Here is a 20000-nt window from a genome sequence, read left to right on the forward strand (position 1 = left end):
CAGGGTCCATTTTCCTGAGGCTTTGGGTCTCAGGAAAATGGCCACCAGAGTTGGAATGTGCGCAGATTGAGACCTTGGTTGGGCCAAAATCTCAATCTGCGCACGCGCCGCCTCCAACAGCCCACAGTTATAGAGATATGGCCGCCGGGAAAACAATGATGCACTCCGCGCTGATCACCACCGACACCGGGCCACATCACCACCACACTTCTGCTGCCACCGCCGGCTCCCAGACGAAGGGACCCTTCTCTATGTAATGCAATGCTCTGCTTCACCGCCAACTACGGACTCGCAGCATTGCACTACTGGGATACCCCCTCCTCCCACCCAGGGCCCGCAGCTTTGTCTTCAGGAAGGGACCATGCCACTTGTGACCCCGTTACACCACCACCAGGCCCAGGAAAGATATGTTAAATTCAGACTGTAAGACAGAGCCTCATCTAATAAAAATCTTTTTAACCCTATTTTACACCCCAAAATTTGGGGTGCGTCTTATGGTAAGCTGTTGACAGACAGTTCTCATGGCGACTTATCTCTTATGAGAGCAGACTTGCACATGTTCAGATTCATTACTATTTCATTTATGCATTCTTTCAATGTGTAGCCTCACAAATTTGACTGATTAGCTACTGGAATTAATGCGGTCTCTTATAAAGTGGTCATTGAGTTGTTTGGATCTATTGACAAAATTTGGACTTACTGAAGAAAAAAAAAAAAATGTATAGGTGCAACAGATCCTGGAATAGTTTCCCTGTTTCATGGTATATGCACCTAGGTCACATGAGCAGATTCGAAATGTGATCATACACTTTTTCAATATTTTTGGAAATGAGACTTCTGGATAGACCGGAAACAAAATATACAGTATTTTTAAAATGTCTCATTCCAAACTTGCCACTTTCATATATGACATTTATGGTTTAAGTATGGATCGGACGTGGGTTTCCTGATCCAAACTCAACAACCAGTTAAATTCAGGGTCCGCAGATGAACGAGCGGTCCAGACATCTTAATCAGTACTTGGACCATGAATTTCAGCTGTGTGAAAAGAGGAGTTAGACTGGTCATCATGCTCCAAAACTTCTACATATAGTTAGATCATTAAACTAACACAAATAAGGCATCATTGGTGAAGTACTGCATTGTATCGCACCAGCAATTGAACAAAGAGGTTCAACAATGTTAAGACAAAAAATGGAATCATTAGAAAACGATATTTCTGAGGACAAGTCCCATCTTAGGATGTGTCTTAACATCTTAAAGGTTTGGAAACACTGAAGTGGTTAAAAAGAAGTGGCATGATCATTTTTTGGGCAACTTCTGCCAGCCAGCCACCCGCTACGTATACTCCACAGTATGGTGTAAAAGACACCTATTGAAGAACCGCTGCAATACCACCCCCGTGAAGCAGATTCTGGAAAGCGCCTTCACCTGGCAAATAACAGCAGCTGATAGAAAAAGTTGGCATAATTGCTGGACAATAGGTGTAAACCTAATAGGAAAATAGTATACACTTCTGCCAAGTAATGGACAAATGAAAGACCAATCATCATATATAACAGAAGAGAAAGAAGGACGATCTACAAGTCTAGGTATAAAATGTTCAAATACTTTATTAAATATCAAAATGATAAAAACTCCATTTAAATACAGGTGAAGGAAAAGACATGGATGTCCAACATTAGGCAGAAACAACAAAGGGGCACAGAATGCGGTGGAGAAGCAGTGGTCACATATGTTAAAATAAAATGAGCCTATAATCATGACACACTGCGACATTGAAAACCTATGTAATGGTAATAGACAGACCATGTGGTCTGGTGTGCATCACAAGGAGAAAAAGAAAAAGGATAAGTATCCTGCTGCCAGTGCAGCGCAAAGCGATCATCACAAGTGTATAGAGGGATCACATCATGTGGGCAATAATAGCCTGGATTGCAGAAGTATTGCATAGTTGAAACGCATACCTTAAACATTCACACCGGAAAGATAGGAGTCCACAGCGCCAACGTGCCCACCCCTACGCGCGTTTTGGAAGCCACTGGAATCTAAAAGTGTACATAGCCTGAGAAAAGCATCAGATCTATTCTTTCATTTTGTTATCAAGGCTGTCCAATGACACTGAAATATCCCTGGATGTTTTGGCCTCTATATCTTTCCTACACTCTTTCGTATAATGGAGGTTGATTATTGAGAAATGTGCTTCTTTTGGGGTAACACTTATTATTTATAACAATGTAGGAGTGATAAAGTAAGCCTTTATCTCAGGCAGGAGTTAGCTAACCTGAATACAAAGTATAAGGGAGAGCGAGAGAAAAGCCATCCTTACCATTTTCCCGTTCACCCCAACAATGAAATTAGCATGAGGCCTATGGGGAAGGTTAGGTGGCACACAGCGCTCACATTTTAATTCGAGCTGGAGCGCTGATTAAATATGCATTTTGTCTTCCACTGAACATAACGAGTGTGCAGACAATTAAATTACCATTTAGCCCCATAGAAGAGTAAATCATAGTGAAGTAAATCTCACATTTGCAGGCACATTCCATTGACAACAGAGCAACTTTGAAAAGATCAAACAACCTCAAAGGAGCAGAACTGTTGATTAGGTCTGCTGCACAATAGATCTCGGGAAACTAAAGTAATTAAAATTTTGCGATAAGACCTGAAATACTAATAATGGAGAGCTTAATGTAAAACTATCATTTGTCATTTAATGGTATGTACGGACTATAATTAACGGCATCCCACAAGAGAAATTATTCTATTCCATCCTAACATATGAAATTACTTTCATTTTAGTGAGATTATCAAGTGCTGGAGAGGTAAATTACTCCAGGAGCGCTCAGGGCCTGTTAACAGTAACATCTTCCCTATTAAGATTATGCCATCTAGGATGGGATGGGTTTTGGTCATCTCATGTTCAAGCTCGGCAAGCATGGGTATATAAATGGCAATTGTAAGGAACAATCAGCACCGTAATAACACAAGCTCTTCAGAATGTGACCTTTCTATGGCAGGATCACACTTCTCTGCAAGAGTCCAAATCATCCACCTTTGTGAATTACAAATGAGGTAATCAAAAGGTCCCGACCCACAACTGAACACAAAGGGAAAGGACATGACTACAGCTTAGACAAAACAAGACGAGCGGGAAATATGCCTAGACTCAAAGGGCAGGCTATTTTATATCATCCCATATGTCCTCACTATGCAAATATAATAAATGACAACTGGAGAGGTTAAAACCTGTCACTTGTGAACTTCTCCCAATACTGTCGTGCCATTCAGAACAGAACCGCTTGAATCCTTACCCATTGAAGCCAATTTTCACTTTCTTGATCTTTACCTTTTCACACTCATGCTCACCTTCAAGTGCCTTTATATACATTTTGGTAAACAAAACCGGAACATTTGTGTTTTTTATTGTACTTTCTAAATTTTGGAATTGGAAAAAAAGAACAGAACAAAGATTCTAACAGGTTTGATTTTCAGGACAGACTGAAGGTTTTACCCACTACCCTGGCAACTCAATTGCTACATTTCACTTTATTATATAAACAGGCTATACTCCCCTTCCCTGACTGCGCCACTCCAGTGACTTCAGCACCTGATCTTCCAGGGCAGCAAAATGTCAAGTGATCAAGCAGCAACCACTTCACCATCACATCCTTCAGATGTAACCAACATCTGGTGGAAGTTAGAGCAATGGCAGCTCCCTCTTCCTCTGAGTGTCCATTTCTTCCAAAGAAAGTGAGAATGAAATGGCTGCTGATTGGCTGCAGGCAGTGCGGTCCTCACTGAAGCGACGCTGGCACCGGAGGGGAGTCTAGGTGGTTATTTTTTTTTTTTTAAGAATGAAAATAGCAATTGAGAATGGGTTGTCCAAGTACTGGACAACCCTTCAACACAATATATGGTTTTGTTAATTATCTACTCAAATAACACATGAGGCAATGCATCTAAAAAGGAAAACATGTCATTCAAAGCCGCTAATACTACAAAGGCCCTGAGAGGTCAATCATACAAATATATACAAATGGAGTGAAAGAATCCTTTACAAAAAAAAAAAAAGCCTGTACAGAAACAACTTTAAAAGGATACTGGTCGGTCTGAGGTCTTCTGAAGTTGTCAGGAAGATTAGCTTCATATAGCTGCCTGGCTTTTGTGTTTCCCATGTCTTGCATACACTGAAAAGAAAGACAATAAATGTGTCAGCATATCAAGCAGATTAGCTTTATTAAAAAAAAAAAAAAAAAAAAAAAAGACAAAACAAAGACACCATGTTTTCCAAATGTTTACCCCACAGCTAACTCTACAAATGGGAATTTTATCGGCTTTGCAAAGGAACAAGGCTCACGGTATAATAGTAGATAAGCCAAAAGACATACCCCCAAAGAATCCTGTGAGCACAGCCCCATTGTAAAGACTATAAATACAGTTCTAACTGACTGTCCATATCTCTGGAACCCTATGCTGATCAGGGGAGCGGTGAGAATAAGGTAAAGTCAGCATTTTTTTTTACCTTAAAGGATATCCTCCAAGTAGAAGCTGACATTTACCACTAAAAAACCTAAGTGATTACAAAAAAAAAAAACAAAAAACGATGCAGTACATTTTCCAATCTGATGGAGCATCTATTGGAAAATCAGCTCCAACTATAAGTGATCACATATATAAACATTTTCTGTTTTATTGAATTTTACACACAATAGTCCTAACAGGTTTCACCAGTCAATATCTGAAATAGCACGGTGTACTGTTAAATGCAAAAAAATATACGGTATAAAGAACACTAGCAAAGGCGACAGATTTTTGAGGGTTGGCATACTGATGAACTCCCCAGCACTCCCTAGGAACAGGATCAGTCATTTTCCCTCGCTGCATCACAAATGACGTCTCCACTTCACTTTCAACAGTAATGAGATTTCAATTACAGTATAAAGGAGGGCACCATGGTCTACAGAGCCAGGTAATTATGATTCAATGGCTCCCGCATGTACGTCACACTCCTTACTTTAGAAGATCGCCCTCTTTACAAGCATACATATTGACATGCACAAATTAAAGAATTTCCATCCATAGAATGAAATGTGAGGTGTAAGAAGTCAGAATCCAGAATACGGCTGCTCAGATAAGCCTAGAAGAAAACTATCGTATTAGATGGTATATCTTTGTACGTAAGCCTTATTAATAAATAAGGCACCACAACCCCTGTGGTCACAAACACGCAGACAGCGCCAAGGATCCATAGAGTGGCTCACGACAAACAACTGAATTTGATACACTGACAAATCTAAAAATATTACCATAACTACCGGTAAGTGATTTAAGGCCCTGTCACACTAAGCGATCGCACCAGCGATCACGACAACGACACGACCTGGCAGCGATCGTTTGTGCATCGCTACACGGTCGCTAGTTAGCTGCCAAACAGGCAGATCTCAAACGACACCCCAGCGATTAGCGATCTGTATAACGACCTCGGCGGTCGTTGGGACCTGTCACACAGCATGTATCGTAAAAGACTCAGACCTCGATAGGCATGATAGAGCGCAACCTTTTCCACGCCCCTCTGCACAGATTGGTGGTCACTGTAAGCTCTCGCTTTGTGATTGGACGACCGCGTCATAAAAGACGACGTATTAGCGCTCCCTTCCATTGTTCTCGAGCGCTGTGGTTCATACGGATATCCAGCAGCATCGTTCCATATTGCGTCCTGCTAGCCTTCAGTTTTGCAGCTCCAGCGATCCAGTCTGAGCCGATATTGCGTTTGCAAAAAAAAAATAACAAAACATCACAAACAATATGTACCTTGCAAGGGAAAATCAAAAATCCAGAAGTATAAATTCCAAGAAGCGCAGTAGCGACTGACAGGATGGCAGAAAAAAACACACAAGATATAGTATCCTCGTACAACGCACAAAGGACTAGCACCAGAACGTTGGAGTAATCCACAAAGCGCTGCAGGAACAATGGATGGAGGCGCAGTTTTATGTTTTCTTTTATGCTGAGGTGTTGTAGAGGCCACCAATCGGAGCTGAGGGGCGTTACAACAGAAGACCTAGTCCCGCCTGCGCCGCTGAGACATGAGTCGCCAAAGAGGTCGCTCATATAGGGTGTCAAACTCAGCGATTCTGGCTTGCCAGCGGGACACCAACGATCAAAAAACGGGCCAGGACGTTCGAGCACGATCAGCGACATCGCAGCGGGGGCCACATCGCCGCTTCATGTCACACACAGCGATATCGCTGACGACGTCACTGTTGCGTCATCAAATCGGTGTCGCTTAAGCGATATCTCTAGCGATCTCGCTTAGCGTGACAGGGCCTTAAGCCGCCCAACCTGCTTTATCAAACACAGGCGTGCTTGCCAAAAAACAAAGCAGGTTCCACCAACTTATTCATTACAGAAACCGCTTGTCCTCTCCAGCTGAAAATGAAGTTTTAATACCCCTTGAACTCAGCAACAATGGTGGTCACACAGGTCAACTGGCATCTAAACTTCCTTTTAGTACCAACATTCAGACTAACAAAATACATGGCTTTGTAGATAATGGAAGAAAATAAAAAAAGGGGATCTGAATCTGATACTTTTACATTTCAAAAAGGGGTTATCCAGTGTTGAGCTACCCAATTCAGAAAATATTTCCTGATGAGCCTGGAATTGCAAGGGGGTAGGTAGGTCAGTGCCAAAATCCATTAGTCGTAATTACCCCTTCAATTAACAGTTTTACCATCCGCCTGCCAAGTGTCTAACAGGAAAAGGTGGAGCTGTCAATCAAGGAATCTAACAAAAAAAAAAAAAGGGGAAGAAAAGGCAGTCTCTTCTCTAGAAAGTAGATGGGTTGGGTATTGGGGCAACCATTAGCTAAAAAGCGGGGAAATCTGACAACTAGGTTTCTTGCCTCATAACTAGGGATGAGCGAGTAATGTAGTATTCGGACTCGCTGTACTCGTTACAAGTACCTCCTAATACTAGTGTACTCGTAACGAGTAGCAAGTCCAATGTAAGTCTATGAGAAATGCGATTAATGGGCGGGGCCTGTGCCAAGACTGTGCCGGCCTGTGCCAAGACTGTGCCGGCCTGTGCCAAGACTGTGCGGGGACTGTGCCGAATATTGTGAGGCGAGTAGTGAAATGCTCGCGAGGATTCGAGTACCGCATTACTCGCCAAGTACCAAATCCTAACGAGTATGCTCGCTCATACCTACTCATAACCCTTAACAGAAGGAGCAACAATGCTTTCACGTATCTTCTCACATTAAGCTGCAGTGTGTGCCTGTGGAATACTGTATTTTTCAGCAGTTTTCTTCTCTAGACTCAAGAACATCTCTAGAATCCGCCCTTTTCTCACTATGGAAACAAAAACCCTCACTGTTGCATTGATCCACTCCCACCTGGATTACTGCAACGCTCTATTAATTGGCCTCCCCGTCACTCGACTATCCCCTCTCCAGTCCATACTTAATGCAGCGGCCAGGATCGTCCATCTGGCTAATCGGTACTCGGACACGTCCGCTCTTCGCCAGTCCTTACATTGGCTGCCCATTCATTATAGGATCCAATTCAAAGTACTTGTTCTCACCCACAAAGCTCTCCACAGTGCGGCACCCCCTTACATCTCTTCCCTCATTTCTGTCTATCGGCCTAGCCGATTGCTGCGCTCTGCAAACGACTTTCGACTAACCTCCCACTCCCGACTCCAAGACTTCTCCCGTGCTGCTCCTATCCTCTGGAATGCTCTACCTCAAGAAATCAGGACGATCCACAATTTGCATAGTTTTAGGCGCTCCCTCAAAACACACTTGTTCAGAGCGGCCTATCACGTTCACTAATCAAAGTCATTCTCTGTGTAAGTGTGCGTGTATAGCCCATTCACTATCTCCATCCATCCTTCACTCCCTCAAGATGGCTGGACCTGCATTGTAAATACACAATTGTAAATACACACCTGTACTTTGTATCTCCCTCACCTCATTGTAGATTGTAAGCTCTCACGAGCAGGGTCGTCTTATTTTGCTTGAATTATTGTATTGTGACTTGTGTTTTGAAACTGTTAAACTGTAAAGCGCTGCGGAATATGTTGGCGCTATATAAAGATTATTATTATTATTATTATTCTCTACAGGCTCGCTCTAATTTGCAATGGACTGAGCTAGTGGGTGAAGACTTTCATCTGTGATGTCTCCCATACACAGAGAGGGGTTTCTGCTATTATTTTCTAAGGTAGCATAATGAAGCAGCAGAGGCATGGAAGAAATTACAATGCAGTACTGAAGAGTAGCTGTGAATCCTGGCCTGGCATAAAATTGCTAAAAAGTTGCAGCACCAACAGTACTGAAGAGTAGCTGTGAATCCAGCCCTGGCATAAAATTGCTAAAAAGTTGCAGCACCAAGCTTCTGTGCTTGCTTCTTTGTCGCGCCATCACTTCTCTATTAACTTCAATATGGTCTGTAAACTGAGCTTTAAAAGGGGTTGTCCATTTAAAACAATGCATTACCTATCAACTTGCTGATTGGTAGGGGTTTGAAGGATGGGGACCCCAATGATTGGCAGAAGAATAATTTATCCCATTTGAAAGGGAGCAGCACTGCACATAATCGACTACTGCTCCATTCATTGTCTATGAAACTGCCAAGTACTGCACTACACTTTTTCTGTCAGTCCCATAGAGAATGAATGGAGCACCTCAGGAGTTTGACCAGCTGCGTCATTTTGAACAGGGATAAAAGTTCTCTGATCTGCCAATTAGTGGGGTCCCAGTGGTGGGACAGAAACTGATCAGCCAGTTACCACTTAGTCTGTGGATAAGTGATGACTTGTTTTCACTGGACAATCCCATTAAGTCTGTCTTTTACATAGTTCAGCTGTTTTTCCGAGTAGGAGGCAGAAAGCGCTGATGAAGAAGAGGAGGATCATAAGAGGAGAAAGACAGTTTTCTTGGAAGGCATTCATCAATGTTTCCTATATTTTCTAGCATTACGGATATATGCAATGTTTGTTTAAACTATATTGTGTCCATGTAGGAATACTTAGCTTATACATAGATGAAGCAAGTTATCTTCAGTGCAGGTTCCCAATGGGCACTATTCTAGCACCATACATGAGATGATTAATAAGAAGTGTCATGCAGCTGACATTGATGTGAATGGCTAAATTATAAAAACTGAAAACCTAGTCAACGGTAATGTTTTCACATCCAGTTTAACACCTCAGAAAAATTCTCAAATGCAAGTAAAAAAAAACAAAAACTACAAGATTTAGAAAGAAAGGAGATAATTATTTGTGTAATAATTTCAGAAACATGTTGATGGATGAATCCGTCAAGTGTGCCAAGAGCCATCAGCTGGATAATCTATCTTGGTCGAGAAGGGGGACTCAAGAGGAAAAAAAAGTCTACTTCGCTTAATTAGCAAGCGATGGATACAAAACACAACACACAGTTTTATACATGCAACTAAACTCCAGAGCTGCACAAGTAGATGTGTGTAGGGTGTAGGGATTAAAGGGACACAGAGCTGCGTTTAAAAGAAAAAAAAAGTTGGAGTACCCTTCCTCCTATCTAAAAATTTTTCTCATCTAATAACAGGGTAAAGTGGAGAATAGACCTGAAGTGTTGCTAGGGCTTGCAATTTGTGTATCGAGGGGGTTTTCCTTGTTTTATAAGTTAATGAAAAATAAAAGCATTCATAATATACAATATTGTTCATCAAAAACATCTGGCAGCAACGTCCCTTTAACTCCTCCCTAGTCCCTACACAGCTAGCAGGTGCATGCATCATTCACTACTGCAGCAAATGCAATTAAGGATTATGTTCCGACACTGGTCAGCACCAGGAAATTCTTTGTGGGCAGAGTTGGTGCGCTATGTGCATCCCAAATGATAAAGGCAGCAGTCACGGAGTCTCCTGTGAGATGTATATAGGGTATTAGGGAGTCTCCTGTGCAAGGTTTATAGGGCATTGGTGAAGTCTCCTGTACGATGTATATAGGACATTGGCAGAGTCTCCTGTGTGATGTATATAGGACATTGGCAGAGTCTCCTGTGCGATGTACATAGGGCATTGGCAGAGTCTCCTGTGCGATGTATATAGGGCATTGGCAGAGCCTCCTGTGCGATGTATATAGGGCATTGGCAGAGCCTCCTGTGCGATGTATATAAGGCATTGGCAGAGCCTCCTGTGTGATGTATGTATAGGGCATTCACAGTCTCCTGTGCGACATATAAAGGGCAGTCACGGTGTCTCCTGTGCGATGCATATACAGCAGGCCTCCCACTGCTTGAGTTCTATGTTACATTAGCAGTGATGAATTTCTCACTGTGTGGAGACATGCAGTACTTTGACACGTAAAAGTCTGAGCTCCCCTGGTCAAATTACTGTTATTGTGAATAGTTAAGTTGACAATGAAATTATCACTAAAAGGCCTATAGTTAAAAAGGAGGCACATTTTTATTTTAGTCAAATAATATATACACATTTTTTTCCAATTTTATACATGTTAAAAATTACAAAAAGGAATATGGACCCCATGCAAAAGTTTGGGCACCCTGCATGGTAAAACCCCCTTTTGAAAGTATCACAACTTGTAAATGCTTTTTGTAACCAGTCAAGAGTCCTTCAATTCTTGTTTGAGGGACATTCATTCTCCCTTGGAAAATTCTTCCAGTTCTGTAAGATTCCTGGGTCGTCTTGCATGCATTGCTATTTTGAGATTTAACTACAGATTTTCAATGATGTTCAGATCTGGGGCCTGTAAGGACCAATGTAAAAGCTTCAGCTTGTGCCTTTTGAGGTAGTCTATTATGGATTTTCATATGTGTTTATGATCATTATCCATTTGTAGACGCTATCCTCTTTTCAACTTCAGCTTTTTTATAGATTGTGTTAGGTTTGTATCAAGAATTTGTTGAAATTTCATTTAATCGATTCTTCCCTCTACCCGTGAAATTTTCCCCGTGCCATTGGCTGCAACACAACCCCAAAGCATGATTGATACACCCCATGGCTAATGGTTGTCAAAATGTTCTTTTCCTGAAATTCTGTTCCCTTTTATTTTCTAATATCCAAGAAGTATCATTTCTATGGAAATGATACTTGGAGAAATGATACTTCTTGGATATCAGTCAGACGCCTCTCACAGCCAAACCAGATCTCACACTTTGCACTGTCGAGGGGCAGTACCCCAAAACACAGTGTCTGCAAAACGAGATTCTGGCTTGGCTTTTATCCTAAGTCATGTAACAAGGCTCGTTCAAGGGTCGACATTGACTTTTAGGATTGCTACTTCCAATAGGTGGCACTAGAGTTCTAGTCCTCTTCCTCTCTGAAGAGACAATTAGCATAATTAGCATATTTCCCAGAGGAGCATTGCGGCTTTAAGTCTCCTCATCTCTACATGCTTAGGCCTGTTTCACACTTCCGTTTTTGTGTCCGCCAAACGGATCCGTTTCCGTTTTTTTGACGAAAACTGATGCCAACGGATCCGTTTTTAAAAAAACGGATCCGTTTTTTTGACGCATTTTTATGAGCATGCATGAAAAAAACGCAGCGTTTTTATGCGTTTGTATGCGTTTTTAGTGCGTTTTTACCGCGTTTGCGTTTTTTTCCAACATTAGGTGGCACCTCACACTAACCCAAACCATGACTTTACTAACCCTAACCCTTAACCAAACCATACTTAACCCTAACCCTGACCCTAACCCTTAACCAAACCATACTTAACCCTAACCCAAACCCTAACTAACCTTAACCCTAACCCTAACCCTGACCCTAACCCTGACCCTAACCCTTAACCAAACCATACTTAACCCTAACCCTAACCCTAACCCTGACCCTAACCCTTAACCAAACCATACTTAACCCTAACCCTGACCCTAACCCTAACCCTGACCCTAACCCTTAACCAAACCATACTTAACCCTAACCCTGACCCTAACCCTAACCCTGACCCTAACCCTTAACCAAACCATACTTAACCCTAACCCTGACCCTAACCCTTAACCAAACCATACTTAACCCTAACTAACCTTAACCCTAACCCTAACCCTGACCCTAACCCTTAACCAAACCATACTTAACCCTAACCCTGACCCTAACCCTTAACCAAACCATACTTAACCCTAACCCTGACCCTAACCCTAACCCTTAACCAAACCATACTTAACCCTAACCCTGACCCTAACCCTAACCCTGACCCTAACCCTTAACCAAACCATACTTAACCCTGACCATAACCCTAACCCTGACCCTAACCCTAAACCCCCTTAACTAACCCTAACTTTACCCAAACCCCTAAATTCCATTGTCTAAACTAATGGTAAAAAAAAAAACGCATGTGCAAAAAAACGCATACATAAGCATGCCAATGCGCACATATGCTCACCATAGACTTATAATGGGTGTCTTGCTGTAAAAAAACGCATTGCGCGCGCATGCGTTTTTTTGAGGCAAATCGGACGCACAAAAAATGCAACAAGTTGCATTTTGTGCGCCCGAGCGCATACCGCAAAAAAACGCATGCGCGGTAAAACGCGTACAAACGCATGTGTATGCGCACATAAGCGCATCCCATGCAAAGTATAGGATAAAAAACGCATGCGCTATTTAGCGCTAAATTACCACGAAAAAAAACGCAAATGTGAAACCAGCCTAAGGGACAAAAAAAACGGATCCTGCAAAAAATGGCGGATCCGTTTTTTTACGGAAAACAACGGATTTTGACGGATTTGAAAAAACGGAAGTGTGAAACAGGCCTTAGCATGTCATTGTCCGCATGGAAAAATGATACTTCTTGGATATCGGTCAGACGCCTCTCTCACAGCCAAACCAGATCTCACACTTTGTGTTTTGGGGTACTGCCCCTCGTCAGTGCAGTGTCTGCAAATTGAGATTCTGGCTTGGCTTTTATCCCAAGTCATGTAACAAGGCTCGTTCAAGGTTCGACATTGACTTTTAGGATTGCTACTTCCAATAGGTGGCACTAGAGTTCTAGTCCTTGTCCTCTCTGAAGAGAATTTGCATAGTTAGCTTTTTTTTCTCTCCACACATACCTTTGATCATTTTATCCAAAAAGTCTTAGTTACTCACCAGTTAACGGTATTTTTCGGAGTCCATGACAGCACCACCTGAGAGAGGGGATCCGCCCTTCAGGAACAGGAAACCTACAGATACCAAAAGGCGGCACCTCTCCCACACATCAGTTGGATTACAGAGCACAAGAGGACCTCCAAGGTTAATGCATGATTTATGTACAGTACTATTACCTAATTATTTATCACCAGTGGATATATACAAGAGGAAGAAGTGCGCACCAGGGCTGTGGAGTCGGTAAGCCAAACCTGCGACTCAGACTCCTCAATTTCCCTTACACCGACTCCGACTCCAACTCCGACTCCCACACATATTGCTTATATTTAAATGAAAAATTTATTGTAGTACAATGTGAACCTCAGACATTTAATCATTTTTATGATCCAATAATCAAGATATTTAGATAGAACAGAATATATATTGGTGTACTACCCGGTTTTCATTCTTTTTGGTACAGATACGATATGGATAGACAGATATGGATAAATGGATAGATAGAGCAGATTTCTAATCTGCTTTTGCTATTGAAAACATTATCTATGAGCTCAAAAACCTTTCAGGTGATGCAGTTTTTTAAAAAGATGATCAGCTTTTGCAGCTGAAAAACGTATCCTCAAAAAACACAGGAAAAACGCTGTGTGTGAATGTAGCCTTAGATCAGGAATAGAACAGCCATTTATAGGACATTTCATAACTTTCCCAAACTCCTATGAAAAAATATTCAGCACATCCTGCATTGAATTACTGTACCCAATTTATTATATATTTTAGGAGTCGGAGTCGGTCCATTTTATACCGACTCCAACTCAGACTCTGACTCCACCAAAATGAGCACCGACTCCGACTCCACGACTCCGACTCCACAGCCCTGGTGCGCACCCAAGTTAAACTAAAGGGAGGGAATATACGGGTGCTGTCATGGACTCCGAAAAATACCGTTAACCGGTGAGTAACTAAGACTTTATTCGGTCGTCCATGACAGCACCACCTCAGAGAATTACAGAGAGTAATAACTACTTTAGGGAGGGACTACAGCCTGCAGTACCTTTATAACAAAGGAGAGGTCTGCAGAAGCACCCAGGTCTAGCCTATAATAACTATAAAAGGTGCTCGGAGAGGACCAAGTAGCCGCCTTACATATCTGGTCAATGGAGACTTCCGATCTCTCAGCCCATGAGGTCGCCATGGCTCTGGTGGAATGCGCGCGCCCTCAGCTTCCCAGGTGCCGACCTGCCTTTTGAGGTGTATGCTATTGAAATCGCCTCTCTAATCCACCTGGCTAGTGTATTTTTTGACGCTCTAAAACCTTTCCTAGGGTCTTGATGTGAGACAAACAGGGCATTATCTTTCTTCCATGGATCGGTAACTGCCAGATATTCTATGAGGCTTCTCCTAACATCCAGGGTGTGTAGTTTCTCTTCCTTCTCGTTAGCTGGATTAGGGAGGAAGGATGGAAGGACTATTTCCTGTGTCCTATGAAAGCTATAAACTACCTTAGGTAAGTACGCCTAAGTATTACCCTATCGTCTTTAAACTGTATATAAGGAGGAAGCCTAGATAATGCCTGGATGTCGCTTACTCTACGAGCTGACGTCAGAACTACCAGGAAGGCTACTTTGAGGGACAGGTTTTTTTATGGAAGCTGATGAGATAGGTCCAAATGGAGCTTCCGTCATAGCCGTGAGGACTAGGTTCAAGTCCCACGGCATGCATCTATCCTTCACTATTGGCCTGGATCTACCTGCCGCCTTAATGAATCTACTGACCCATTAATTACCCGCAATGTTGCAGCTAAAGAGGGCCCCCAAGGCTGATACTTGTACTTTAAGGGTACTGGTGGAAAGCCCCATGTCCAGAACTTTCTGTAGAAACGCTAAGATTTGAATTATAGGCGCTGAATACCTAGCGACCACTCCTGAGTTCTGAAGGAATTTTTTCCAAATTCTGACGTAAATTTTGGTAGTAATGATTTTTCTACTTTTAAGTAGGGTGTTAATCAGGTCTGGGGAGAAACCTTTATCTTTTAGCAGTGACCGTTCAAACTCAACGCCGTCAGATGTAGGCCAGCCACCTGAGGATGGAAAACTGGGACCTGGGATAGGAGATCCGGGATGTCCGGAAGAACCCAAGGATCGGACACCGACATGGTCCTGAGGCATGAGAACCATGCCCTCCTGGGCCAAAACGGAGCGATAACTATAACCCTTGCTCTGTCTTTTCTGATTTTCCTCATCACCAGGGGTAGTAGAGATAGGGGAGGGAAGGCGTAGGCTAGCCTGAAGTCCCACTTTATCAAAAAGGCATCTACCGCTAGAGGATTCTCTCTGGGATTTAGGGAGCAGAATTGTCTTAATTTCCTGTTTTCTTTGGTGGCGAAGAGATCTACCTCTGGCTGTCCCCAGTTTTGTACAATCAGGTTGAAGATGGAGGTTTTTAGGGACCATTCTCCTTGCTTTAGCAGATTGCGGCTTAAGAAATCTACCATGATGTTTTCTTTCCCTTTTATATGTAGAGCTGTTAAAGATAGAAAATGCTGCTCTGCTAGATGGAACAAATGCTCTGCTACATTCATCAGGGGCTTGGAACGAGTCCCGCCTTGGTGGTTGATATAAGCCACGGTGACCTGATTGTCGGAGAACACTCGTACGTGTTGGCCCTGTAGATACACAAGGAGCTTTTTAGCCGCCTGCTCCACTGCTGTCAATTCTTTCAGGTTAGATGACATTTCTATCTGATGATGCTCCCATAGGCCCTGGACCAGAATCTCACCCATATGAGCCCACTAACCGGAAGGGCTAGCGTCCGTGGTGACTATGCGGGTTATGTTATATTCCCAGGGTACCCCTCTGGATAAATTATCCTTGTCTAGCCACCACTCTAGGGACTCCGTTGTGTTTCGGGACAAGGTTAGCTGGCCCTCCAAGTAACCCCCAAGGACCTTTTGATGTAATAAAACCTCGCCCTGTAGTTTCCTTGCATGAAACTGGACCCACTGGACTGCCGGGATACAGGACGAGAGAGGACCTAGAAGGGACATGGCTTTCCTGAGGGACATGGTGGGGTTATTGGAAGCGTTCAGGACCTGGTAGTGTAGGCTAACAAGCTTCTCCGGAGGCAGACGGCATTCCTGTTTCTCAGAATCTAGGATTAGGCCTAAGAATTGCTGGACTCATCGGCTGTAACCGAGATTTTTTGATGTTCAGCAACCATCCTAACCGCTCTAGGGCAGACATTGCCCTCTGTAGCTGTTCCAAACAATGATCCGCCGTTTTGCCTACAATAAGGAAGTCATCCAAGTAGGGGACTATTAGAATGTCTGATTCACGTAGATGGGCCATAACTTCCGCTACCACTTTAGTAAACACCCGGGGAGCGACTGCCACCCCAAAGGGGAGGGCCGCATATTGGAAATGTCGAACTGACCCATCTAACTGAACCGCCACTCTGAGGAAACGCTGATGAGCTGCATGAATGGGTATATGGTAGTAGGCGTCTTTTAAATCTACCACCACCATAAAGCAGTTTTGAAACGGCAATTTTATTGTGGAATTGTTTCCATTTTGAACGGACGTATGACCAGAAACTCGTTGAGGGCCTAAAGATTTATTATAGTCCTAAAGGAGCTGTTTGGCTTGCGGACCAGGAACAGAGGGGAGTAGAAACCTTTCCCCCTTTCTCCCTCTGGAACCTCTGTTAGGACCTTCTTGCCGTATAGATCACGAATTTCGGCCTCCAGGGCAGCTTGTTCTGATGTGGAAGACCTGAGTGGGGTGACCTTAAATCGATCTTGGGGAACCCAGGAGAATTCTAGTCGTAGTCCCGCAGCCATCACCCTAGTATCCAGTTGCTACTAGAGATCAGCGACCAGGCTGGGTAGAAGGCAGCTAGTCTCCCTCCTACCGGGGCAACTAGTCATTGGGGCGGCTTTTTAGTGTCGCATGCTGGACCTTCCTGGCGCCCCCCTCCTCCAAACATAAAACCTGTACCTTTTCTTCTTTTCTCATCCCAGCTGCCCTGATCTCTGGACGGCCTTCTTCGGAAATATCCTTTCCTAGTAAAGGGACGTCTATAAGAAGGGTTCGGCAGACTGGGGAATTTCTTTTTATTATCCCCAGCTTTTTCTAATAGTTCGTCCAGAACGGGGCCGAATAGATATTCCCCCTCACACGGAATGGAACAGAGTCGGTACCTGGCCTGAATATCTCCCGGCCAGCATTTTAACCAGAGTGCCCTTCGAGCTGCATTAGACAATCCCACGGTCCTAGCCGCCATCCTTGCAGAGTCCGTCGAAGCATCGACTAAAAAAGCAGCAGCATTCTGGATGATCGGCAGAGTTTTCCGAATGGATGCTCTTGAGGCTCCGTCTTTCAGCTGGGAATCCAGTTGATCTAGCCAGACCTTCATGGATCTGGCTGAAAAAGTGGCAGCTATCGCTGGTCTTAGCGTGCCCGCTGACATCTCCCATGTTCCCTTTAGAAAAGAATCCACTTTTTTATCCAGCGGATCTTTCAAGGAGGCCATGTCGTCAAAAGGTATGGAGGATTTTTTGGAGGCTTTGGCTACTGCCGCGTCCAGCTTAGGGGCCTTATCCTATCTGCTTACCACTGGGTCATCAAAAGGGTACCTCCGCTTGAAGGCTGGTGGCATGGTGCCCCTTTTTTCAGGCCTCTTCCATTCTCTATCAGGCTCTGGACTTTATCATTTAATGGAAAAGCCCTGCGCTTCCTGGGATCTAGACCCCCGAACATCATGTCCTGTGCTGAGAGTTCCGGCTTTGTGTCTGCTACCCCCATGGTGGACCTTATTGCTTTGACTAGCCTATCCATTTGGTCTAAGGGGAAGCAGAACCGGCTAGAGTCTTCATCCGAAGAAGACGAAGAGGAGGCCGGGGAGTCTGAGTATTTATCGTCTTTCCTAGGGGCGACTGAGGACTCAGAGCCTGAAAACCTAGCCTCTCTTCTCCTAGAAGATTCCCCTTGAGATAGGGCTTTCATCTCTGTCCTGATTATCTCCCTCAGGCTTGTAGTGAAGTCAGGCGTCTCTTCCGCTACCTGTATAAACAGGGGGGGGGGGGGGTATAAGGACCGGTCAATCTACCCATGGACTATCGTTCCCTATCAACCCCTACCATCTGTCGCACGCATGGCTGACATAACTTTTTAGGGTGGCCATCTGGCAAGGGGCAACTACAGAGGGCACATTCCCTGTGCTTCTGTTTTCCCATAGCTTTCCTCCCCTGCGAAAAACATAAGGGAACACTGCGTCAGGGTACATTCACGGAGATCTCTTACCCATGCAGATGAAGCAGGTACCAGATCACGGAGGGAGGCAGGGGGATCTTTTAGTCTGGAGGAACTTCTGCGGCTCTGTCCGCTCGATCGTCCTTGCTTCTTTTGCTGGCTACTCGTATGAGGCTTCACTGTGGCCTGTTTCTGCGGGCGCTCCTGCGCCTCGTCCTGCTGGTCTATGGGGGCTTCCGTCGTATTCATTGCTGGGTCTTCGTAAGCACACCAACAGCGTCCCCGCCTGCCTTATAAGGCCTCCTGATGTCCGGGTCAGCAGGGTTCTGGCCACCTCCCGCGACCTCCCCACCCTGGCCACCGCCCGCGACCCAGGACAGGCGCGCATCCGCGGCGCACATCGGAAAGCCGGCCCCCGACTTCCGTTTTCAGCGTTACCGGCCCTGCCCCAACCGCCGCGTCACTTCCGCCGCTCACATGAGACCGCGGGAGCGCGCGGAAATGAGCCGGCACGGCGCCCCCGGCCCGGAATGCCTCCAGCCCCCACGTGTGTCGCCCTGCTCCCACCGACCGGGCGCCAACGCCGGCCCGGTTGAGGAGAGGACCGGACCCCGGGGGGAACGCACCAGGAGGGGCCCGGGCATACATACCTCCTGGTGCTGTCCACCGGACCCCTTGCTCCACCTGCTCCGTCCAATGCCGTGGCGACCTACCCGGCCCCACCGTGGCGCTTCCAGGGACCCCGCGCTGACCAAGGTAGGAGAACCCCCCGCTACCTGGGTCGGTCAGCCGGCCTGGGAATATCCTCGATGACGGACGATCTGTAGGAAGTCCTGTCCTCTAGGAACAGGAAACCAACTGATGCGTGGGAGAGGTGCTGCCCTTTTGTATCTGTAGGTTTCCTGTTCCTGAAGGGCGCATCCCCTCTCTCATGTGGTGCTGTCATGGACGACCGAATAAAGCTCTATTTTAACCTCACCGGTCCACAGGACTTGTTTTGATGTTCTTTGGCATACTTCTGATGCTGAATTTTAAGGTGAGGACAGAGGAGTGGTTCTGTTCTGATGACTGTTCCATAAAGGCCATATTTGAGCAGGTGTCTCTGAACAGTAGAACAATGTACCACCACTTCAGAGTCTGCTAAATCGTTCTGAAGGTCTTTTGCAGTCAGCTGATTTGCCTCTCTAGCAATCCTACGAGCAGCTCACTGAAATTTTGCTTGATCTTCCAGACCTTATCTTGATTTCCAGTGTTCCTGTTAACTGCCATTTCTTAATTACATTTCAAACTGAAGGCAAGAGTAACTTGAAAACACTTTGCTATCTTTTCATATCCTTCTCCTGCTCTGTGTGCCTCCACCATTTTCAGAGTGCTAGGAAGCTGCTTCAAAGAACCAAGTCGCTGATCTTTTTGGGCACAAGGTTAGAGGAGGCTAAAGCCCCCGTTACACACTGCGATATCGCTAGCAATATCGCTGTAAAGTCACCGATTTTGTGACGTTGCAGCGATATTGCTAGCGATATCGCTGCATGTGATACTTACCTCCGACCGGCTCCCCCGCTGGTTATCGCTGATCGCGCGAGAAGCTCCTGAATCATTTCTCGTCGGTCACTTCCTGCGGCGCTTCCGGCTGTGACGACGAGCGACAGGTGGAGCCAGACGGGAG

At 44.7% G+C, this 20000-nt stretch overlaps 1 protein-coding gene across 3 annotated transcripts in view; it reads right to left on the reverse strand.

Annotated features, from left to right (window-relative positions):
• The window catches only part of SMAP1 (small ArfGAP 1), a 341686-nt gene that overhangs the window by 227945 nt on the left and 93741 nt on the right, over positions 1 to 20000 (reverse strand). For all 3 annotated transcript variants that reach the window (XM_073569371.1, XM_073569373.1, XM_073569372.1), the window contains exon 3: positions 4105 to 4190. In XM_073569371.1, coding sequence (XP_073425472.1) covers positions 4105 to 4190 — 86 coding nt within the window. The remainder of the gene's footprint in view (positions 1 to 4104; positions 4191 to 20000) is intronic.

This window comes from Dendrobates tinctorius, unplaced genomic scaffold, assembly GCF_039654945.1.
Source record: "Dendrobates tinctorius isolate UK_male_01 unplaced genomic scaffold, ASM3965494v1 ptg000024l, whole genome shotgun sequence".
In the NCBI taxonomy this organism is placed as follows: Eukaryota; Metazoa; Chordata; class Amphibia; order Anura; family Dendrobatidae; genus Dendrobates; species Dendrobates tinctorius.